This window comes from Podarcis melisellensis, assembly GCF_964234715.1.
Source record: "Podarcis melisellensis genome assembly, chromosome: 17".
Taxonomy (NCBI): domain Eukaryota; kingdom Metazoa; phylum Chordata; class Lepidosauria; order Squamata; family Lacertidae; genus Podarcis; species Podarcis melisellensis.
Genome location: NC_138534.1, coordinates 14,579,838 through 14,605,401, shown reverse-complemented (window position 1 = coordinate 14,605,401; position 25,564 = coordinate 14,579,838). Strand labels below are relative to the sequence as shown.

General features: G+C 41.5%; 1 protein-coding gene across 6 annotated transcripts in view; it reads right to left on the bottom strand.

The window, feature by feature from the left end:
• The window catches only part of SLC24A2 (solute carrier family 24 member 2), an 84,891-nt gene extending 59,969 nt beyond the window's left edge, over positions 1-24,922 (bottom strand). For 4 of the 6 annotated variants that reach the window (XM_081894197.1, XM_081894201.1, XM_081894200.1 and 1 more), the window contains exons 1-2: positions 24,702-24,922; positions 20,877-21,957 (exon numbers count right to left, since the gene is read on the bottom strand). In XM_081894197.1, the coding sequence (XP_081750323.1) occupies positions 20,877-21,809 (933 nt within the window). In that variant the 5' untranslated portion in view covers positions 21,810-21,957; positions 24,702-24,922. Of the gene's footprint in view, positions 1-20,876; positions 21,958-22,298; positions 22,321-23,167; positions 23,267-24,701 lie in introns of those variants that run through there. The other 2 variants (XM_081894198.1, XM_081894199.1) reach the window with 2 other exon arrangements.
• Between the last annotated feature and the right edge of the window lie 642 nt (positions 24,923-25,564).

The following is a 25,564-nucleotide window of genomic DNA, read 5'->3' as shown; positions in this document are numbered from 1 at the left end:
TAGATAGTACTACACAGTGCTTTTTTTCTTTAAAAAAATGTTTAGTTGTACTCTCATTTTCCTACTCAATGAGGCCAAACTTAGATTCACAAAATGTTTAGGGGTATGTGTACCCCCTGCGTACCCTCAGAAAAAAAGCACTGGTACTACCATACCTGTGTCTGCTATGTGAGAAAATGAGTTGAAATAGCTACATGTATTAATGACTATCATACAACCGATCTGTTGTGGAAACACAACACAGCAATGTGGGATACAGCATTAGAAAATTAGTCAATAGGCCTGGAAGTACTCGCTTTGCCCAATGTTTGCCTAGTGATTTGGTAAAAGTTTTGTTGTTGCTGTTTAGGTGGAAGGGTATTATTGAGACTTTATATTGGAAGACAGAGTACCAATTACTGTATTTTTCTGTGTATAAGACACCCCATGTATAAGATGACCCCTATTTTTTTTTTAACACAAAATTAAGAAATTAAGTTGTTAAGCTTGTTTGGGGGGTGGGGGAGGTCACTTCCGCCAACCACTCACCTGTGTGCCCGCCACTGCCAATTGCTTGCCACAGCCACTGCCGATTGCACACCTTGCTGCAGCCACCAATTGCCTGCCCAATTGCCGCAGCCATAGCCAATCGCCAGCAGGCCTTGCCGCAGCCACCAATCACCTGCCCAATCGCCGCTGCCAATCTCCTGCTTGCTGCTGCCATTAATCGCATGTCCCCCTTCTGCATTCACTATCCGTGTATAAGACGACACTCAATTTTTGCCCACCGTATTTTTCGCTCTATAAGACGCACCAGACCATAAGACGCACCTAGTTTTTGGAGGAGGAAAACAAGAAAAAAAGTATTCTGAATCTCAGAAGCCAGAACAACAAGAGGGAAAGCAGCTCTGGCTGTTCTGGCTTCTGGGATAGCTGCGCAGCCTGCATTCACTCCATAAGACGCACACACATTTCCCCTTACTTTTTAGGAGGGAAAAAGTGAGTCTTATAGAGCAAAAAATACAGTAATTTTTTAAGCAAAAATTATCTTCTTATACATGGAAAAATACAGTATAGACCTACCATTTTATTTTCCTATTAATGTTTCAAAAATTTATAAACAGAAGAGTCTAGATGATAGCCACAGAAGCACCCACATTTTTAATTTGAAACCCTTTAGTACAAGAACAAGATAGTTGACTTGAAATGCTACCTTCATCTATTTCTGGCAACCTTAAGACAACCAAGCAGTGGCAACACAGCATCAACATCAGACACAAGCCGGAAGTCAGAAAGCAGAATCTCTATTCCATACATTCTCCCATTTTAATTTCTGCAAGCCCATAATCCTTGCCCTGTATATTAACTAGTAGGCCAAAAGATTCACCATAATCTAATATACAGGATGAGCACTGAACAGAATCATTGCAATGAGAATAATCATGCTAGACCCTTTCTAAAAAGAAACATCAAAAGTATTAAGAGAGCATACCACTAGAAACCAAAATTCAAGTCTGGCTCTTTTGACTTCACTAGCGGAGAGATTTCCAAAGGAAAGATTTCCTAAGGATTAGTGGATAATATGTCTGCTTCAGATCTGGGTGAACCAGAAACAAGTCACCACTCAGCTACAAAAACTCAATAAAGGTAAAGGGACCCCTGACCATTAAGTCCAGTCGTGGCCGACTCTGGGGTTGCGGTGCTCATCTCGCTTTATTGGCCGAGGGAGCTGGCGTACAGCTTCCAGGTCATGTGACCAGCATGACGAAGCCGCTTCTGGCAAACCAGAGCAGCGCACGGAAATGCTGTTTACCTTCCCGCCGGAGCGGTACCTATTTATCTACTTGCACTTTGACGTGCTTTCGAACTGCTAGGTTGGCAGGAGACAAAAACTCAATGCATGACCTTGAATAGGTCACAATCTATCTACCAAGATTGCTCAAAGTTGTAAATATCGCGCTAAAGCAAATTTGTACAACGGCATTTTTGCCTTCATTTTCTTTTCTACAGTGCCTCTAACCTTGTTCAAAAAACCACTTTGGGATATATATATATATATATATTTGCTTTCGTAGATTTTCACGGGTACAGGAATGCAGGTTTTGGTGTCCTCGGGTGTCTTCCCGTGTAAAAGTTGGGGTGTCTAGGCGACGTTTCGACGAGCACCAGCCTGAAGATGACGAGTGAGACCTCGTCGAAACGTCGCCTAGACACCCCAACTTTTACACGGGAAGACACCCGAGGACACCAAAACCTGCATATATATATATATATATATATATATATATATATATATATATATATATATATATATATATATTAAAGATGGAACGTTTCAGAACAAGAAGAGATGGGTGGCTTCCAGTCAAGCATATTTTTGTTTTAGCATACTTCATCTTCTTCATGACACAAATGAGAATATTTAGTCAGCAACTATGATTTCCTTCATATTACAATCAAACCTTGCTTCAACTAAAATCAATAGCAAAAACCCCATTGGTTTCCCCAAATAAGTGAGCTCAAACACAACATTAAGTCAAACTATGTCTTCAGTCCTCCTGCTGCTGTTGCCTCCTTCAGACAAATCACAAGCTGAAAACACAAGAACAAACCTTGGTCTGAACCAAGACAATATACCAAGCCAAACCATGGCATACCTTGCAGCAGTTGGAGGACTGGGGAAGGAGTGCAGGATCCGCAATGTTCTGCCTGAGAATGTGAGTATAGACCGGAAGAATCCGCAACCAGAAAGAAGAGGAACATCAAGAAGACTGGATGAAATTTAAAGACTATTTGAATAAATATTGTAATATTAAAGATATGTAACCACTTGAAAGAAACAATTAGGCCTAGGATTAAAATGGAATTAAATTTATAAATAAGAAAATGTATGATAAGGAAAGCTATGTAATATGATTAGGACTGTGATATGGTCTTTTGAAACACTGATATTGGAAACTGCTACATATAATTACTAAGAAATTCGGATGGAAGAGATTCGAGGAAGTCAAATACTATGTTTATGAAGATGGATGGTACTTAATTTTAATTAAGTGATAATATGTTGAATGTATCTTTTTTCTTTTCTCTCTTTTTCTTTTCTTTTTTGTTTGCCTTCATTATTGTTAATTTTTCTTTTTTTTACTATGTTTATCTACTGAAAATAATAAATATTATTTGGGGGGGAAAAGAGAATGTGAGTATAGATTCTAAGCCACCATTTGACTTCATGTTTACATATAAACCTGCCAGGCTCAAGTGAATAGAGTTATAAAGCTTTTTTATATATATCACAGCACTCCAACAGGATCAATTCGGATTGGGACCAGCAATTACAAGCAAAAAATGGAGAATGCTCAGACAAGTAATCACCCCTAATGGGTGCTTAAAATTGACTCTGCAAATACGGCATATACCATGGAAATCTGAAACCAGCAGATGTTGACCAACTCCCATCATTCCTGATTACTGGCTGGAGTTAATCAAAGCTATCTGCAAGGTCACCAGTTCCCAACCCTGTCTTATAGCTGGCAAAGAGGTCTCTCTTTCTCCTGTTTCTTGTCCCATTCCAGTCTATATTTTGCTTATTAATACTTCCACTCACAAAACCTCAGGGTGCTGTACAGCAATGTATAACCTTTAGAAGCAAGACAAAGCAATAATTAAAATGACCAGCTACTTGCTCTGCTTGGTCAAGTACTGGAGAAATTATCCATGATAAATCATGAGATGCGATTGATCAGTTCCCATAGGCTTCTAATCCCATTTATACTGCTTTGTGCTTCTGCTATATGAACAGCTAGTAACAGAATACTAGATAATCTTTTTGAATTCACTTCCACACTGTCACATTCTAATGACAATTTTCTCTTGGTTTTGATGTACTAATTTTATTTGAGAATTCTACATGTTGTCAATCACTAAGGTTTTTCACTACTGGAATTCCTGACCAGAATTCATAACTGTGATCTTTAAAGATTTCTGCTGCTGAAAAGATTCCAAAGCTGGATCTCCTTACACCAGCAAGAATAGAGAAATGAACTAAATAAAAAAAATCCTTCCAGTAGCACTTTAGAGACCAACTAAGTTTGTTATCGGTATGAGTTTTCGTGTGCATGCACACTTCTTCAGATACACAGTGTGCATGCACACAAACGCTCATACCAATAACAAACGGAGTTGGTCTCTAAGGTGCTACTGGAAGGAATTTTTTTATTTTGTTTTGACTACGGCAGACCAACACGGCTACCTACCTATAACTAGAGAAAGGAACTGCAATCGTGACACTGAAAAAGCACAGTTGAGTTGAAAGCAGATTATAAACTTCTCTAACACATAAAAATAAAATAAAGCATATGAATCTGGAACTGGAATCTAGCTTCAACTTCTGATATCCTGCATGCAGGTGGAGCTTAGAGGAAACTTGTGTATCACTGATGACTCGTGCCTTTTGTCTTCTGTTGCTTCCCTAAACCTGTCAGTTTTGATTGTCTGGAACTCAATGCTTGCTTTAAAGTTAAAATAACCTGTGAAGCAATTTAGGATAATTTGGAAGCCATCTTCAGACCCTGTATTTTTATGAGAATAAGTCAAACGTATCACAAACTCCTCCTCCTACCTAATGGGAAAACAAAGCTCTCTAACTAACACCTGCGACCTGAAAATATGTTTTGCCATTAGGGTTAAGGCCACATCCTTCCACCAATGTCAAAGTTGAGCTCTATTGGTCCTGAGTGACACTCAGGATACCATGTGTGAATTCACACAGAGACCACAAAAAACTAGCCACATTTAGGTTTCATCTCTTCCCTTCTGTTACAGAAAGCAGGGCACACACTCTGTTTTCAGAAGTTCATTTGCATTTTGCTGGATCTCTGTTGCTTTTCACCATAGCATCAGAATAACATGCCCTGTGAACAGCTGTCTTAATGAACAAAACATCATCCATCTATAAAGAGAATCAAGTCTCATGTTAAAGTTCTGGAACTGAGGAAAGTTCACCCTCTGTGAGTAAGCTAGGATCTTCTAGGTCTAACACAAAATCCAGATTGATTACCAATCTGAAGCAAAACACACATTAAAAGCGGCTATGAACTGATGGACCAGGCAAAGTGGTCATAGATTCTCATCGATATACGATATCTTTATTGTCATTGTCCCATACAGAACAATGAAATTGGAAAACAATGAAATTCCTGATTGGGTGTGTTTTTCTTATGCAACTGCTACCTTCCTTAGAACGGCCATGGCTGCCAATTAAATAACTAAGCTGTGTTAAGATTTTCACAGTCAATATTCTTTCTACTGATTCACTTATATACACTAATCTTCTTAGAAGCAGTGGCTTTCAAGCCTGCGAGACCATTTCTTTCAGAACAAATCTTCCTTTCTGCCTGCCTGATTGGATTAGAGAACCATTAGATTCAAAATTCCTAAATTAACACATGAATTTGCAATTTATTTGTTGTTTCTTGCTTGTTATGTGCTTGTATTTGTGACTGCAGTGATATGCTATTTAAAGCCAGAAGTAGTTCATTTTGTTCTCATGTTACAAGTCTATTTTTATTACAGTACCTGGAATACAGAAAACAGACTGCACCATTTCAGAATTGTGGGGTTCCATTTTAATAAAAGGTACTTATGTTATCACCATACAATGGAATGCTTATGCGTTAATGATTTTCTCCCATTTGAGGGAGGGGTGATCTCACTTTTTTCTTTCCAAGAATATACTAAATATACTCTTATTTCTCTGCAGCCATCACCACTGTTTGTCTTCCTGGATTTGATTGTGCGCTGGAACATTTTAATTTAATTTAAATAATTTAAATAAATAAATAAATTATTTTATTTAATGTTTTGTGTCTTATTTACCAGGCATTTCCTTGATTATCCTTGGATATTAACCTAAATGAACCTAAACAATAAATCAGCAGTCACAGAATTCTTGGGATCAGGCTGCAGGACTCGTGCACTAAACAATCAAGATGACAACAAGATTAAAAAAATACAGTTTCAGCAAAAGAAGGGGAAAAGCCATTATTGTTTTATCTCTTCCTTCATGGCCAATACATTTATATTAGTTACAACAGAAAGCAGTAAAGGAAATTATTTTAAGAAATTTATGTAAGGGATACTTTGTTTCCTTGCAGAATGTCCAATGTGTGCCAACAGCCAAAGTACAGTATTAAAAAAAATGTGTGATGTTGACACTAGTTAGTTACATAATAAATGCCCCTGGTAACATAATTTACTTTAGACTAAGAGCAGCAACCATTAAAGAGATAATAAAACTAACTCCTAAGCATAATTTATGGATAATTTTATTTATTGCATTTGTCAGTGAAGCTTCAAGTTAGATATTTATATCTCCAAGAGCATGAAACTTATTGGGATATTTCTGTATTTGCGCAAGTCTCTTCCTCTTCTTTATGTATATTCTAAACATTCCCAGAAATGCATCTATTCCTCCAGCATTAAACTATTTGGATATTTCTTCCTGTTTCTCCTTCATTTCCCTTTTCTAAATGTAAGCTTTTGGCCTTCTGTGGAGCTATTTATGCCACAAACCATATGTCTCTTTTAAGCCTATTCCCACATCTCACCTTAAAAGAGTTACTCAAGGTCACAGCTATTTATGGCTTTGCCATTTAAAGAAAGACACTTTTTAAAAGGAAGAAGAGCGAGGAAGACACAGACAGCTAGAGGCAGATCAATAAAAACAGCAATTACCGACCAATCATTTCTGGGCTAAGATACATATCCGAAATTTGTCAGCATTTGAGATTACTGTAAAATTGCCAAATACACTTTAGTTGCATCTGCTTCAAGCTGGAGCAGAGGGATATTTTTAAGCTGCTTTTCAAGCACTGTGAGCCCTGAACCTTGCATCACCCTAGAACGAAACACCAATCAGAAAGGATAACACTTCTCTGTCCTTAGAAAATACAGGGATCGATCCTGTTCCCATGGAAGTCAGTGGGTGCTTTAACAGCAGCAACTTCCAGCTGAGCAAGACAAGATTTATCTTGGATTTACATTATCAGTCTTCTACAAAAACCATACGCCAACACACCTGGAGCAAGGATGTTTTTCATCCTAGCAAGTAAAACGTCCGGGAGCCAGATAATTGTGTGCTGTGAGGCTTGGAGCCAATTCTATGCAGAGTTAATGTCATAATTGACCACAGGATTGGCAGCTAGCATTGCAGGAGAAGGCATAGCAGCAAGGCATTCTGCATATGCTCAGGAATGCCCCTCTTCATTCCTGCAGGCTAGTAGAAAAAACTGCCTGTTACAAAGCCCAGACACAATTTTTTGACCTCCTGCCAACCTAGCAGTTCGAAAGCACGTCAAAGTGCAAGTAGATAAATAGGTACCACTCCAGCGGGAAGGTAAACGGTGTTTCCGTGCGCTGCTCTGGTTTGCCAGAGGTGGCTTAGTCATGCCAGCCTCATGACCCGGAAGCTGTACACCAGCTTCCTCAGCCAGTAAAGCGGGGTGAGTGCTGCAACCCCAGAGTCAGCCACAACTGGACATAACAGTCAGGGGTCCCTTTACACACACACACACACACACACACACACTGCTTCTCAATATTAGTTTTCAACTGGCAAGTTACCCCGTGGTGACAGCATGTTGTTGTTTAGTCATTTAATCATGTCTGACTCTTCGTGACCCTGTGGATCAGAGCACGCCAGGCACTCTTGTCTTCCACTGCCTCCCACAGTTTGGTCAAACTCATGTTGGTAGCTCCAAGAACACTGTCCTGTCATCTCGTCCTCTGTCGTCCCCTTCTCCTTGTGCCCTCCATCTTTCCCAACATCAGGGTCTTTTCCAGGGAGTCTTCTCTTCTCATGAGGTGGCCAAAGTCTTGGAGCCTCAGCTTCAGGATCTGTCCTTCCAGTGAGCACTCAGGGCTGATTTCCTTCAGAATGGAGAGGTTTGATCTTCTTGCAGTCCATGGGACTCTCAAGAGTCTCCTCCAGCACCATAATTCAAAAGCATCCATTCTTCAGCGGTCAGCCTTCTTTATGGTCCAGCTTTCACTTCCTTACATCACTACTGGGAAAACCATAGTTTAACTATACGGACCTTTGTCCGCATGGTGATGACTCTGCTTTTTAAGATGCTGTCTAGGTTTGTCATTGCTTTTCTCCCAGGTGACAGCATACAAAGCATTAAAATGATGAAACCTCTCTCTCTCCCCCATAACCAATGCTTGGGGAATTGCAAGGAAACTATCAAGGAAATTCAAACACACCTGAAGGTGATGCACTTTCAGGTGATGTTCATGGCTATTCGGAACACAGATTAGGGTAGAGGGATTTTGATCCCTGTAGCAGCTTTTTGGTTTCTCACTGAAGCAGATTTGCACAGCAGAATCCCATTTTCTCACTCAGCAGATTTCTATGTGCCAACGCCATGGGAAATTTTCCTACAAAAATACAGTCCTTCTGTAACCAACAGTCCTTCAAGTCCTTTACTTTAATCCTAAACATTTGCAGCAACAAATCTGCTACCAAGCCATGTATTACAACACCGTGCAGCAGAGTGGCTGATCTTTCAAACCTGGGCATATTTGCATACAGGAGAAATCAGCTGTTAAATTAACAACAAAATATTTCCTCTCCAACGTGTTGCTGGAAAAGCAATTTTTGGCAGCACTTTTAGAACAGGCACTTCTTTTCCAAAACAAAACAAAAAATGCACCACCTCAAGGAATGGTTATTGTCTCCAGTATTTGGCACACAGTAAAAGCTCAATTTGCACTTACTTGTTTATTCAAATGATAGCCCTACAACAAGATGTTGTTGTGGTATGGATGGCTTCTGTTCAAGGCTGCAACCATTCCATTCCATTCCATCCCACAACAGTTAGTCCTCTTTTGCCTACCACTCCTTACGTAGTCATCCAATCTCAGTTTGGTAGTTTATTTTCCTCTAAATCAGTCAATATTTCATGGCCACCACTGAGTCTTCATTACAGCGCTTGAAGTTTTCTTTCTTTCTTTCTTTCTTTCTTTCTTTCTTTCTTTCTTTCTTTCTCTCTCTCTCTCTCCTTCCTTCTTCTTCTTCTTCTTCTTCTTCTTCTTCTTCTTCTTCTTCTTCTTCTTCACTCCTGCAAAGTTATCCTGAGTCTGTGGATACCTCATTCTTCTATTTAACTATTGACCTGTTGTCTACATAAGCAATGGCACTGAAATAATTGAATTGGGCACTCTGTTCAGTGACCGAAATAAATCGATTCATTCAGTCGATTAATTGAATTGTAATACTGTAGATTAGAGAGACAGACAGACAGACAGACAGACAGAAAAACTATGCTAAGTACAATACTGTAAGTAACCCTTGCAAAATGCATTAGATCAATGGTAGGGTGGATCCATTTACTCAAACATCATCTTTAAAACAATTATTGTTGATAATTTCAGCTGTAATTTTCAGTATTCGACAATTGCAAGCCTACAGATAATTTTTTTTTTATCATTCTTTTTTATTGATTATTTCCAAAAAGAATACAAAGTAACACACAAATACAAAAAATAAAAATAAAAAGATAAAAACAGATAATTTAAGTGCAGTTTAGAAATCTTAATTCAATGGGATTTAAGCAAGCTAAGTAAGTACAGGATTGTGGTCTAAGTTCTCAATGTTCTCATCTAATTTAATTCCCAAGAACTCTGAAAAGTATATCTGCCTGAAAGTGATTCATCAAATGTCACACAGCAAGCGCAATGACTGCATGGAAATATTGACCTGGGATGTTTCATGCCTAAACACACTCTACTAACTAGTCTTCGGACAATGCCTCTAAAAACATTTACACGGGGATGGAGTTCCCATATGAAGATTGCAAAATTTACAGGACAACAAGGAAGCTCACTTTCACTGCCCTTGGTACAGAGGTTATTTAACTTCCACGAGAGAACTATTTCAGCCTTGCAATGCCTCTTTGTCAAAAGTAAGGACTGTACCACCTCAGACTCTCACATTATGAATCCATGTTAATGTAGGCTGACAAAAGGGGAAAGATAGCAAATGTGGTCATTTCTAAGAATAAAATTGAAATGAAATAGTCAGGTGCAAAGTACCCTTAGAATAGGCATGGGGAGCCTGCAGCCCTCCAGATGTTGCAGAACTAAAACTCCCATAATCCCTGGCCACTGGCCATGCAGGCAGGCGTTGATGGGATTTGGAGTCCAGCCATATATGAAGGGCAACAGGTTTTCCCCTACTGCATTAGACCCTCCTTTTTATTATTATACTTTGCTAAATTATGTGAAATAATCAATACAGTCAACCTATTGGACTCAAGGGTTACAGTTCTTAAAATGGACAAATTTTTATATGCAGAAAAATGGAAAGATGTTTGAAAATGTAGGTGGGTTTGTTCAAGCGTCTGGGATAACCAAATATAATAAAATCAACTGCAATGATAGGAAAGTATTTACAGCTGCCTTGAATCCTAGTTTGGGAGAAAGGCAGGAAGTAAATACATTTAACAACATCAACAACAATGCAATATTTCAAGAAAAAATTATAAATCTCAGAGAAGGGAATTGACTTTATAGGTATTTATGCTGTAGAAAAAATACTTGCTCTCTTTGTAGCACGTCTGGGTGGTATTTTATAATTTTTAATATCACTAACTTAAAAAACACTTTGAACTGAAATTATACATATGCGCAATCATTTATAATTAACTGCACTGAATTGTATTTTATCTTTTTTAATTTCTATTGTAGCTGCCAACAGATAATATTGTACAGCCTGGAAACCTGAATATATATATATATATATTTTCCCTTTAAACGATAGGGAAATGTGTTGAAAAGAAATACTTAGGACAAAAAGGCTTACCACTCTGACTCTCAAATAAATTGTAAAATGTGTTATTACTGTTTAGTACAAATGGCACAAGGATATTAGCTATAGCTGCAGTTGATGTCACAATAAGCTGGATAAATTCTAGCCTACTTACAAGGAAGCTATTGACATGCTAAATTGTTAAGGGAGGGGAGAGAAAAGGAAAGTTTGATGCTGGGAATGGGAAGGTTTAGAGCCAGATATACAGACCTGTCCACACCCTAGCATGGCTCAAACAGCATGGACAGACAGTCCCACCTTATGGACCTCTATGAAGTAATATAGTCAAAGTTACCGTGTTCATAACTTTCCACAGCTTTTACCCACAACTGAATTCCTACTTCGAGTTGTCTGTGTGCCTGTAACCTGCCCTAGGACCTTACAGTGAAGGGTGGGTAATAAATAAACCGAGGGCCTTCTGGCGGTTCCCTCACTGCAAGAAGCAAAGCTACAGGGAACCAGGCAGAGGGCCTTCTCGGTAGTGGCGCCTTCCCTGTGGAACGCCCTCTCACCAGATGTCAAAGAGAACAACAACTACCAGACTTTTAGAAGACACCTGAAGGCAGCCCTGTTTAGGGAAGCTTTTAATGTTTGATGTATTATAGTATTTTAATATTTTTTGGGAAGCCGCCCAGAGTGGCTGGGGAAGCCCAGCCAGATGGGCGGGGTACAAATAATAAATAAGAATTATAATTATAAATAAAACAAATGCACCATCTAGTCCCGAATAAAAGTCTTAAAACATCTTAGTTCTGAGTTAACAAGGATAGGATTGATCTGGCGATCAATTAATGCTATGAAGTTTACAGTGCAGCCATATGCATGCATAATATTGCAATCCAACAGAGCCCTTTTATATAGGCCTAATCGAAAATAAATCAGATAAGCAGGTAAAGGACTGCAGGCTGCACTGATCACTTTAATGTGCTTATGAGTATTTCTGAAGCAAAAAATCATCATTGGCTTTTAGGTAAGGCACTCATGGAGTAGGCAGCATTTTAGAAGATATATTTCTCTCCTATGTACGACCAACAGTAGTTTTTTAAGTAAGAGACTTGTATTAAAAACATTAAGAAGATGCAACTTTTCCGTTGATTAACAGGTTTGTAAGGCTGCAATCCTATACACATGTACCCAAGAGTAAATCCCATTGAATTCAGTGGTGTTCACTTCTGAGCAAAAGTGCAAACAATTGTGCTGTAAATCCATTAACCTAACCAATTACAGTGGTGCCTCGCAAGACGAAATTAATTGGTTATGCGAGTTTTTTAGCTTGTGAATTTTTCGTCTTGCGAAGCACAGATTCCCATAGGAATGCATTGAAACCAAATTCCCATAGGAATGCATTGAAACTTGCAAGACGTTTTCGTCTTGCAAAGCAAGCCCAAAGAGAAATTCGTCTTGCGAAGCAACTCAAAAAACGAAGAACTCTTTCGTCTTGCGAGTTTTTCGTCTTACGAGGCATTCGTCTTGCGAGGTACCACTGTAAATGTTGCAGCTCTAATTGAAAAGCATATGAAAGATGTACATATTTATACATGTATCATTCTGCTTATCCATATAGACTCTTGTACAAATGTCCAAGGCTTTCTGACAATTGCTCAGTCCCATTTGATAAAGACAACCATAACTGAAGGAGAATTACGCACTTCAATATGTTCAGAATGTCGTTTACATATAATTCTATACAACCAAGATGCAAAGCATTTACTTTAAATAGTATTCATCCTGCAACTGACGTAGTTCTCAAACATTCACATGCTCCTATAAAAACAAATTTTGTTTTTAGAATGGGTTTAGGATAGTGTAACACTGAACTTTAAAGTCAGGTAAATAAACTTTTTTAAAACAAAAATTAAAAGAAAACATACAGTTTTTGAACCTCTCTCAGTTTATCTCTCATGCTTCTCTCTCCTTCTTGTGGATGCATTGTTACTGTACAGTCACCATCATAAAGCCTCTCCATACATAATTTTTCTTCTGAGTATTCCTGGGAAAGTTTGCTAGTCAGTGTGAGCCAAGTGTTGCCAACTTATAAAGTGATGCATATTTTGGCAAGTCGAAGACAGCTGGGTACGAGTCTGGAGAAAAGAATGCTTCAATACAATTGTTGTTGTTGTTGTTTAGTCGTTTAGTCGTGTCCGACTCTTTGTGGCCCCATGGACCAGAGCACGCCAGGCACGCCTGTCTTCCACTGCCTCCTGCAGCTTGGTCAAACTCATGTTGGTAGCTTCGAGAACACTGTCAAACCATCTTATCCTCTGTCATCCCCTTCTCCTTGTGCCCTCCATCTTTCCCAACATCAGGGTCTTTTCCAGGGAGTCTTCTCTTCTCATGAAGTGGCCAAAGTATTGCAGCCTCAGCTTCAGGATCTGTCCTTCCAGTGAGCACTCAGGGCTGATTTCCTTCAGAATGGATAGGTTTGATCTTCTCAAGAGTCTCCTCCAGCACCAGAATTCAAAAGCATCCATTCTTCGGCGATCAGCCTTCTTTATGGTCCAGCTCTCACTTCCATACATCACTACTGGGAAAACCATAGCTTTAACTATACGGACCTTTGTTGGCAAGGTGATGTCTCTGCTTTTGAAGATGCTGTCTAGGTTTGTCATTGCTTTTCTCCCAAGAAGCAGGCGTCTTTTAATTTCGTGACTGCTGTCACCATCTGCAGTGATCATACAGCCCAAGAAAGTAAAATTTCTCACTGCCTCCATTTCTTCCCCTTCTATTTGCCAGGAGGTGATGGGACCAGTGGCCATGATCTTTGTTTTTTTGATGTTGAGCTTCAGACCATATTTTGCGCTCTCCTCTTTCACGCTCATTAAAAGGTTCTCTAATTCCTCCTCACTTTCTGCCATCAAGGTTGTGTCATCTGCATATCTGAGATGGTTGATATTTCTTCCGGCAATCTTAATTCTGGTTTGGGATTCATCCAGCCCAGCCTACAATAGCATTCTAATAATGTACTGTATTTGGAACTACTACAATGTTTCACTTAAAAGTTTTGCAAAAGTTAAGGAGTTCAAGGTTGTAGCTTAGACTGTGAGTAAGCTAAGGAGTTCAAGGTTGTATGCTGTAGCTTAGACTGTGAGTGAGTTACTGGCTCATGGTCACGCAGGGAGTTTCATGGGTGAGTGGGGATCTGATTTCTCAGTTCCTAGCCCAACACTCTAACTCAGGCACCCCCCCCAAACTCAGCCCTCCAGATGTTTTGGGACTACAACTCCCATCATCCCTAGCTAACAGGACCAGTGGTCAGGGATGATGGGAGTTGTAGTCCCAAAACATCTGGAGGGCCGAGTGTGGGGATGCCTGCTCTAACCACTTTCCCAGGCTCTCTTTTGTAGTAGCTTGTATATGTCTAGCATGAAAATTCAGGTGTCTTATGACTTACTAAGATTTTTAACCTCAACCATTGTTCATCAAACAGCAACGCCTCTTCTCCATCTCAAATGGTAACAGCTGTAATAGTAAATGATGTGTTGATTAAAGACGTCTTTATAATTCACTTGTTAAGTGTTTCTCACTAAGATTGTAATTAGTGTCACCATTTTCCCATGACGTGTATACAGTATTTCTCAATTCTCGTTGCCACTGAAAACATGTTACCCAAAGTAATCTATCTGAATACCTCCCCACCCCAAAGGCATGATGAGCAAACAAGGGACTTTATTATACTGAAATTGTGTTCTTGACAAGGCAAACGGCTGCAAACATCCCTGCATTGTTTGTGGTCCCTTCCAACTTTATGATTCTATGAAATGACTTCTGTAAATAACTACAACAAGAAAATATTGGCCATAAAGATGGTGCCAATTTGCACACGTTGTGCTTTGGCTTCTTTTGTTGTCAAGCACACAATACCGGGTGAAGAGATTAGAATCCTTTAGGCAGCAACTTAATTGCAGAGCTACCAATTGCCACCTGGAAAGGTATGTTTTCCAATATTAAAGCTACTCTTATTTGCCTACCCCTTGGAATTTTACCAATCAATTTCCAATTATTTTTTCCTCTGGTCAGTTCACCATATGTGCAAAAACGGTTTCCCTCCTCTTCTTTAAGGTTTTCTAAAGAAGAGGAAGGCACCTTTTACAAGAGTTGAGCTTCAGCGAGAAAAAAGTACGTTGCAAAAACCCAGCTGAGTCCACAGAAATAATAAAGTGTTTCAAAAGACATAAAATATGTTTTATATATAGAATGCAGCAGATTATTGAGGTAGTGAGTCAAACCTGAGTTAGGCTGCAATCATATGCACAATTACCAGGGAATAAGTCCGATTGCAGTCAATAGGACTTATTTCTGAGTACAGTAGACATATCTAGGATTGCATTTTAAAATAATAGGCAGGAATTTCCCCCACAAATGGAAAAATATAAACAAAAATGGATCTATCCATAATACTGTGTGATGCACTAATAGCTTTTCTGTTTTTATGCTAGAGTTTCTTTTTCAAAGGTGGCTCTTTCATCAGTAGTTTATTGCAACAGACTGAAATGACATACTGTCCTCTAGCACCGTAGAAATGTCCAAATTCAAATGTTTTTCATTTAACTGGGACTGTGTACATTTCACTGTTTGGGATTGGGGATTTGTTGCTAGGATAACTCTTTAGCTCTTGGTTCTTTATTTAGGTCTCTCAGAACTCTCTTGACCTGCTGTCAGATTACAACACAAAGTCTTAGAGATAAATACCACAGACAACAGTTTCCTTGACTAACCACTTTCCAGCTTAAGAAAGCTAAAGCTCGTTTTGCATATTTGAAAGGAGAGGTACAGAAAAACAGCAAGAACTGCCAAATTAGTCTTGCATCTTATTAATACCTAGAACAACCATTGCCGTTTAAATTTATTCTGATTCTATGATGAATGCTTTGATTGTTATACATTCTGTAGAAAGAAAGAGAGAAAGAAATAAAATACTTTGCACTGAAAACGAATTGCATTTGACTCTCCATTAGAATATAGAAATACTGCTTGTCATTTATTTCCTTGCACAGAACAAGGACAAATTCTGCAGCCAATATCAGGCGCAATAACAGGAGATAGCTTGTCCCAATGAAAACCAAGAACACCACCTCTGAAATGCTTCTAACCTCTGTTGCTTCAGGAGCCAGAGTCCATGTGCCGTCAGGATTAGTCATTAATGCTTTCTACAGATGCCAGAACAATCTTGTTGAGTGCTTTAGGAAACCATCCTGTAAACTGCTGTGAAACTTTCAAAACATTTGTTCACATGTAACAAAAATACTGCAACACTATACATAAATAAATCCCACTGAACTCATTGAACTTCTGAGTTGCAGAATATCCACATTCTATACTACAAGGAGGAAACAAAATGCCCTTTCCTTTATATAGTGATCTCAGTTCTCTGAGTGTTGGTCCGTAAGTAGCCAAAATGTTTGTAACCGAACACAAGACGGATGAACCGGCAACCTTGTGGGAGCCCCAATATTTGCAAAAGTTAGAGGATGCCCCCCACAGAGGAAAACACTCTAAGGGGGACATGGAATCCTTGCCACCAGAAAGCCCACTAAGGGCTTATGCCCAGTTGGCATACTCAGGATGCTGACTAACATAGAGGGAAAGCAAAATAGGAGAGGAAATGGAAGTGCAAATAGAATGAAGTGTCTGGAATTCTGAGAAGGAGCATTGCACTCTGCAACATTTCTGTGCACTAATAGCAAATTCAATTCACTGGGTGCTGATCCTTGTGTAACTAAAAAAAGGGCACCATCTGTGCACAGGGAAGAAGTATCTGCAGGCTTGGAGGAATCCCAAGTTTGCAGAAGTAAAGCAAAGTACAGTAGTAGCCCACTGAGCTGAGCATGTTCAGTAGCCAAGAGTGATGACTGATGTCAAGGGGCAGGGGTAGAAAACCAGCTGGACAGAAAACACAGCAGAAAAGAGAAACCATGAGCAAGCACACTCAGTTTTTTGTTTTAGGACCCACCTGACTAGAACAAATATCTGCCTGAAGCAAAACTATCCATCCGGCAATTTCTCCATAGACTGAATTGGGTGATCTGGCCCACAGTGAGCCACAAAAAAACCCAAGTGCACTGTCCAGCAGTTCTAACAAAGAAAATCCATCAAGATGTGTAATGCACGTGAATATTTTAAGAAACAGATATACCCTTAGCCATCAGTCAGACCCCAGTCAGTGTGAGCATAACCTCATCCATTTAAAACCTTTCTGCACATTTAGCACATAAAAATGTGCATTTACCAAGTGCTACTCTCCAATAGGGATGCGGGTGGCTCTGTGGTTTAACCCACAGAGCCACCCGCATCCCTATTGGAGAGTAGCACTTGGTAAGACTTGCCGATCAGAAGATCAGCGGTTCGAATCCCCGCGACGGGGTGAGCTCCCGTTGCTCGGTCCCTGCTCCTGCCAACCTAGCAGTTCGACAGCACATCAAAGTGCAAGTAGATAAATAGGTACCGCTCTGGCAGGAAGGTAAACGGCATTTCCGTGCGCTGCTCTGGTTCGCCAGAAGCGGCTTGGTCATGCTGGCCACATGACCCGGAAGCTGTACGCCGGCTCCCTTGGCCAATAAAGCGAGATGAGCGCCGCAACCCCAGACTCGGTCACGACTGGACCTAATGGTCAGGGGTCCCTTTACCTTTACCTTACCCTCTCAAGGTTTCACTTCTATCATTCAAATCTATTTTTCCAGCATTTGAGAAAATGTTACAGTCACCATCCCTAGATAATACCTCAACTGCTTTTCTAACTACTGCATGGAATGTTGTTGTGCAAGTGTCCTGGATTGGATAATGTTGTAAAATGATGTGTCACAGCACACTCATCTCCTCGCCAAACCATTTGTCCCTCATCGAGACGCATTTCTAAAAGTAACAAACAAGAGTCACGTTGCACACTTGGCCATTTTGTGAAAATCTAATCTTTATACTGTAATTCTTTGAAAGTGATATGCTCCCTCCCTCCTGTGTTTGAGTGCAAATCTACCTAGATGTTTAAGAAAGGAGGGAGCTATGCTTATGATATATGCAAAGGACCATGATGTCAAAGTGAAACAAACATTGAACAGAGCTGTAATATCCTGCCATGTTAGGAAATGCCACCGCGGACACACGAGACATTGCACACAGCTCAGAAACAACAACGGTAATTAAGGCTGCTAAACGGGGGGTGATATGTTTGTGCCAGTTTCGCCAACCTGATATCCTGCAGATGATTTGGACATCGGATGATCTGGAGGGCACTAGATTGGTGAAAGCTGGTCTAAGCGCTAATCTAAAAGCTTCCCAGACATCTCCAAGACAAAGATAAGTTGCCAACCAATGCACTCAATACTGTTAGGCGGGTTTGGGCCTGCAGATGATAGTCAACATAACATAATGGATCAATATGCCATTGAAGCTTCGTGATACATTGTGCGCCACTATAGTTATTGGGGGCTCGTTAGCCTGGGAAGGTAGTCCATCCAGGAGAAGGAAAACTCAGAAAACTCTGACCCTAAACCTCTGCTACCTTGGGGACATCTTTGGGAGAAGGTGTAAACCCTACACATATCCACAGTGGGGTCCCTAAGATGGTCAGATGGCACCTTGTATGCCTCCTCCCGGCATCTCCTGCAGCCAACTGGTGCCAAATGTATTGCTCACTTTCCTTTGGACCCACAGCACGGACGAGGAGGGGCGGTGTCTTGTCGTCTGGGCAGCCCAGGACCTCCATGTTCAACGCCCAGGCTTGCACCCCAGGGAGGTCAATTCAGTGCTGTGGTTCAACCTCACCCCCAGAGGCACACTCCATGGTCCCTCAAGACAGACAGATGCCAACATCAATATCCGACTCATGATCGTTTCCTACAGATTAGTAAACCTCTTGTCGTATGTACTTTGCTCACAGTCACAAGAATTATAGTGAGAATGTATGAACTGGCCCACTCTGAGCCAGGGAAGATGTAACATGACTCATCGTTTATGGGTAAGGAATAGGGGGTGGGCATGGGCAGTCCCTGTCTCCACTCCCATCCGTCCATTATGAATTCCTTTCATCCTTCCCCAACCATTCTTTACCATGGCTAAGGATGCTGCCAACATAAGCCTTAACCACAGCCAACCCTGCTTCCAGTTGTGGTAAATGGTAAACTCTGTTTAGCATTAAACCATGGTTAAGGATATAAAGGGTGTGTGTGTGGAATTTGCACCAGAAAGGAGACAGACAAGAATAAAGGAGCCCACATTCCTGTGGCCCATGCCCAGTCTCTCTACCAGTGGACTTTGTTGCATCTACACCAGTCCCTTTTTAATGTACAGATTGGAAATTCTAATCCATGTTAATGATTCAGATCACAGGAAATTGTAGTTTTTCTGGAATAAAATGGTGCGATTGCTGTTTCAAACCACCTTTTGTGAAAGCTTGTATTGAGTATAACTGTTCATCTCATCAATGAACACTGCATTCTCCAAAAGAGTTTGTAAACCGTTAGGAAGATCCAGAATGTTATTACACACCTAGAATGATCATGCAAACAACTGTATATTAATCAGATGTGACATTTCAAACCTTCGCATATAAAACCTTATGGTAGATATATCTTGGAAAGCTTTTTTTAAAGCTGGGAGAATGCAGACACGTATAGACATTTAATTCATATGGCAAAGACTGCTTAGTTACATTTCTCCTCATGCAGAGTGTTTACTCTGAAGTAATGCAAACTGTATCTGATAAGTATCCCAGTGGAAAACAAGATATGCAGAACTTCACATCGCAACATTTTACTACAGAGGCAGATGACTGTAGCGGGCAGGCTTGCCTAAATGTTTTTAGCAGGTGCCCAAAAGACTACACTGAAGAGTACAGTTTACACCTCACTTTTAAATGAAGATATCTGGTTCTGCTTTGGCCATTTGCAGATGGCAGTTGGCCAATTTTAATCTGTTTTGGTATTTTTACTCTTGAAAGGTTGTGAATTCTTCTTCTTTCTGCTGCTTTGACATGATACCTGAACTGGCAAAGCCTATTTATAGCTGCAGCACCATACCCACAGGTAGGTCTATAAGGAGATGGGAATAAACCAGCAAAACAGAGCTGGCATGACCCAAGGAACCTTTAGGTCCTAAATCACAACCTGTGCAAAGCATGTTTGGTGAGATGTTTGAATTGAGCCACAGTATGGAGAAGGAGAGCAAATATATTATTGAGCATATCAGCTCACAGTATTACATGCTTGCAGAAACGCATTTGTGGCTGAAACTGTGAACTATTTCGCATTTGTAGCAGCCCTTGAGCAAGCTCTCGAGTGTGCAGGTTTGATGACATCATGCTACGTACGGAAATGAAACGGTTCCTCCAAACTCCATATACGTAAGCTGTTGCCGCAACCTGTGTCCCTCCCAACGCAGCTGTCAGAACTGCGCAAATTGCTGAAGTCATATCCACAGTCCTGACGTGAAGGCCATTAGCCACAGGTCATGCATTTGGTATCATCCACGAGCACAACAGTGCAGCACACTCTGAAGGCAAAAGGTTTTGGTTTGGGACCTAGATGTATAAAAGCTACCTCCTTCCATCTAAAGCCACCAGGCCCTTTGGTCTTTGTCTGAAACCCTTCACTGTGTAAGGTGAAGCAGCACACAACGCAGAACCGTTTCAGCAGTAGCACACGGATTATGGAATTCACTGTCTAGTATTCTGCTTGCCTTGAGACATGTTATTCTTCCCATATGCTTTAGAACTAAGCAGTAGCTGAATGCTTATTGTGGAAGCCTATTTACTGCTGATCCTTTGAATTATTTGCTTTGCTTTCCGGTTTGAGGTTTTTATTTGCAGCTCAGGAATTACGGACCCCATTTAATACATGACTGTTGGACATTCTAACACTCCCACACGCAGAAAGAAAAGACAGTTAATAATATCAAAACAGTGGGTGATGGGGGAGGGAAACAGAGGAAATGTGAACCAGCCCTGATATAGACACAGCGGCAAACCACAAGCTAAGTTACGGACAACGCAGCAGGGTTTTAAAAGTGAGTGGTACTAATTTCTCCATACGACACTAACCTTTACTTCAACTTCTGGCGATACTTTCTCCACTTTGTTCTTGCTTAGCAGGCTTTTCACCAGTTCTTCCACTTGCACGTTGAACTTCATGAACGTCACGTAGACGAAATAAGCAAACAGCAGCGTTAAACTTTCCCACCACATGATGAAGTTATCCAAAAAGAAGACGATCAGCAATACCAAGTCCATGATGTAAAAAGACACATCCCGAAAGAGGGGCCACCAGGTGAGGTGCAGGATCTCCTTGGAAAATAAAGCACACATCCCAATCACGAAGAGGATGTTGAACACGGCAGAACCAACTATTGTTCCAATGCCGACATTGCTGTGGGATATAAAAACTCCTATTAGAGAAGTGAAGAGTTCTGGGGCTGAGCCACCAGCAGCCATGAATGTTGCCCCGGCCACATCATCAGAAATCGCCAGTTTTTCTGTAATGACCGTCAATGAAGGAACAAAGAACTCATCGCAGACAATGGCTAAGGCTATGAACATGTAAACCATTCCACAAATATGAAGTATTACAGCACCTCTCCGTCTTTCTTCAAGAGAAAAAAGATCTTCCGGGTACTCTCCCTTGGAGTGCTCCTCCGTATGGTTATCCTGCCCAGCTTCGTATTTCATAGAAATAGGTGAATCTGGAGCGCCGGTTTGATTCTGTTCGTTAAAGTCCAATAGAGTTCTTTGATGCAGGTGCTTTGACTTATGGCTATCTAGATTGCTGGTTGTCTCTGTGCTATAAGGTTGCGACTGGAAAAAGGCACTAATTGAAAGATACAGCGTGCTAACGGCCACAATACCCAGGAAAAGTCCTGTTATTCGTATCAGTCTCAGCTTTTTCCTAACGTTTGGGTGTTTCTTACAGCCAAGCAGTGGTTCTGGCAGACACAATTCCTCAAGAAAGTTGACGACGATGTTTCTGCACGGAGCCATTCTGAGCTCTTTCTTGCGGTCCGAGAATCTAAAGTCAGACAGATTGTTCTGTCATTCTTCTTTCACCGTTCAAGTAAATGATGCTTTGACGTGTCCTTTCAGAATCCGATAGCTTTATGCTTCATGTGGAACACATTTCTTGGTTGTGCTTAAAAAGAGAGAGAAATGTTTTCATCAGTTTAGTTACAAGGTCAAACATAAAAAGACATTTCCCTGTACATTATCAAAAAAGAGAGAGAGAGAGAGTTAAATTTCCTGCTACATTAAACCAAAAAGACTAATAACACAAATAAGTGCTGCTTAACATTTTATGTGATGGGAAACCTGGGACTACCACCGGGTACGCAGTCAACAGGGAGCATTTTTTTCTGATTTTGAATCACTGCACTCTAGTCATCATTTATGAATCTGAGCACTCATTTACTCATTTCTTATAGCCGAAGCCAAACCTGCCAAGTTCACGATCCCAGGATCAGTCACTGAGCGTACCAGTCCTGATCCCTCATTCTTTTAGTCAGCATCAAGTTAACACAGGTGCATGCATACACTGCTTGAGGGAAGTGCGCAAATTCATTTTTTTGGGAGGTGCGGGCGGAATCTGTGACTGTAGTTTGGTGAGAAGAAAACGCAACAAGCGTCAATATTATTGTCAGGAAAGTGTGCGGAATGGGGATCTGGGTGACACCGCGGAGCATTCCAAAAACCAGTCCCAATTCACAATCCCTTTGGACTGAAGCTTTAGGATTTAAGCCACTTTAAACAATTAATACCCACCAAAGTCAACTGAATTAGACTGAAGAAGAAGAAGAGTTTGGATTTGATATCCCGCCTTTCACTCCCCTTCAGGAGTCTCAAAGCGGCTAACATTCTCCTTTCCCTTCCTCCCCCACAACAAACACTCTGTGAGGTGAGTGGGGCTGAGAGACTTCACAGAAGTGTGACTGGCCCAAGGTCACCCAGCAGCTGCATGTGGAGGAGCGGAGACGCGAACCCGGTTCCCCAGATTAGGAGACTACCGCTCTTAACCACTGGCTGAAATCCAGCCTCTTCATAGGGATCCACAGCTCTGTGGACCTAGCTGCAAATTGTTTCTTAAGGACATTAAAGGCATTAACTATTGCAATATGAAATTTGCAGCGTTGAAAAGTGAAAACAATTCTAAAAACACCCTGGCAGTCCTTTGGAAGCATAGTTAGAAGAATACTCAAATACTATCCAATGCGATGCACTCACTAATAGCAAACCCTGTAAACTTGGAGCAAAATAAGACGCACTGGAAAAAGACACCGCAAGAGATTAAAGTGTGTTATCATAAAAAGAGAAGCTGTAAAAACCTTCCTCACTGCCTTGGTACCCACTGCCATAAAGGCAAAACATGTACAATGGATTCAACTGTCCTCTTCTCCCTGACCCTCCTTTTTGTAAGCAGTCATGGCATACTTATGGCCAAGGAATTAATTACTCTCTAAGCCTCTCCTCCTCCGACCTCTGCTCATCCCTCAGACTCCGCTGTGCACTTTTCCCGGCAAACTGATCCTATTACCGTACAGACTCAGGCTTTCTTGTACTTTTTTTGTGTGTAAGTTACCATCCGCAGGGCGTATCACGGTGCAGTTGAAATATTTGCTTCTCTCCAAATCAGAAACCCAGTCCGACCTAAAAACAATAACAAAACCTTCCCTACTGCATGGATGTCCCTTTAATTATTTTTTTCTCAGAGAGAGGGATTTAACCGTATCCATCTCATTCTCCGAAACAAAACAGCTCTTCAGCTGCAACGCTCAGGATGACTGGAGCAAATCAGCCACGGCAAAGGAAAACCCCTTAAGGAAAACTGCAAAAACCTAGGCACACTTACCTGGGAGCAAAGGAGTCAACTCCTAGGGGCTTAAGTCCCTTTGGCACCCCAATAAAATATTGGAGGGGACTACCCATGGGTACGCCAGGATTTATGTTAGGGGGGGCAGAATCTCAAGATTTTGTTTACTGATTTTATTGATTTGGGGGGGGCAAGCCCCCCAAGCAGATTAGCACTGCCATTCAAATGGGGTGTGTGTGTGTGGCATGTCTTGTTAGCGATTATGTGGAGGGGGTAGCCCCACTCCACTCCCAATATTTGATTGAAACTGGCACCCCTACCTAGGGGCAAATCCTATTTGAATTCCATGGGGTTTACTGCCGAGTAGACCTGCATAGGACTGCACCACAGTTCTGTGCTGGGGCCAAGCAAATCGAAACAACTGCAAATCTGGCAATCTGGCAGGGCTTCAACTCCATGCAAAACGAATTAATGGCTCAGTTGGTTAGAACAAGTGGGGTGCTGATAACACCAAGGTTGCAGCTTCCATCCCCGTATGGGACAGCTGCCTATTCCTGCATTGCAGGGGGTCGGACTCGATTACCCCCAGGGGTCCCTTCCAGCTCTGCAACCCTACGATTCCAGGATCCTTCTAGGAAGAGATCCTTAGACGAGGCGGGTCATTCATAATGGAGCCAGTGAAGAAACTCAGCAGGATAAGGAAAGCAGCAAAACTGCAAGCGGGAATTCTCTTTGCTTGGATAACTCTGCTGGTGAGAATGAGGGGTGCGAATGACGCCAAGGGTTGCAGGTTCGATCCCCGTGCGGGGTGGCTGCTTATTGCGTGGGGTTGGGCTGGATGACCTTCAGGGGCCCCTTCCGATTTTTTTTTGCAAATTCCAGGATTCTCTGAAACTGGCAGCGCCAACCCAATAACCGGGTGGGGGGGGCACTTAGGGCAGGCTATAAATCCCAATGAATGCAAATCCCAATGAATGCAAACTCCAAGTCCCAATGAATGCAAACCCCAATTGAGGTCGCGACCCCCCCCCCCGCAGCATCCTAGGCGCCCTCTCCCTCCCCGCGCAACTTACCACCCTGCGCCCTCCGTCCCCGGGCATGAGTGGGAAGCCCCTCCGCGGTCCCCCTGCACAAGAACTCAGCCTTCTCCTCTCCAGCGCGCTCAGCGGGCGGCGGCAGACGCCTCGGACCCGGCCAGGCAGACCCGCGGCAGCGGCAGCAGCAGCAGCTCCGGGAGAGACCGACCGGCGCCGCCAGACGCGCAGCATCCACTGCCGGGAAGAGGACCAGGAGAGCCTCCGGGAGCCACGCCCACCGCCCAGCCCAGCCACGCCCACCCAGGGGAACTGGGTGAGCCAGGAAGGCGGAGCCTCTCATCGCCACCCCTCAGGGCGGGGCGCCTCCGCCTTTTCCCGCGCTCTGTCCAAGCCCCGCCCCCGCCCGCCTCGCGCGCTTCCCCCCTCTCAGCTTTTCCCCTCAGAGTTTCAATTAAATTTCGACATGTCTGTGTCCCTTTTCCACAATAAACCATGTTCATAGTTATATGCCTTGTCCATATCTCAGGGCAGTAAACCCCCCCATCTTCAAACATTATGGCAAAGCGTTAAAAAAAATTACTCAATTAAATACTCAGGTTCCCCCCATAACATTTTATTAATTTTCCAATAATAATAATAATAATAATAATAATAATAATAATAATAATAATAAATTTATTTATACCCCGCCCTCCCCAGCCAAGACCGGGCTCAGGGCGGCTAACACCAGGTATAAAAACAATTGATTGAAATACAACTTAAAAACAAGATTAAAATACAACATTAAAACATATAAAATATAACAAAAACAATAATAAAGATAAAACATATAAAATATAACAAAAACAATAATAAAGATAAAAACAAAAACAAAAGAGATTGACTCCCCCCTATTCCCT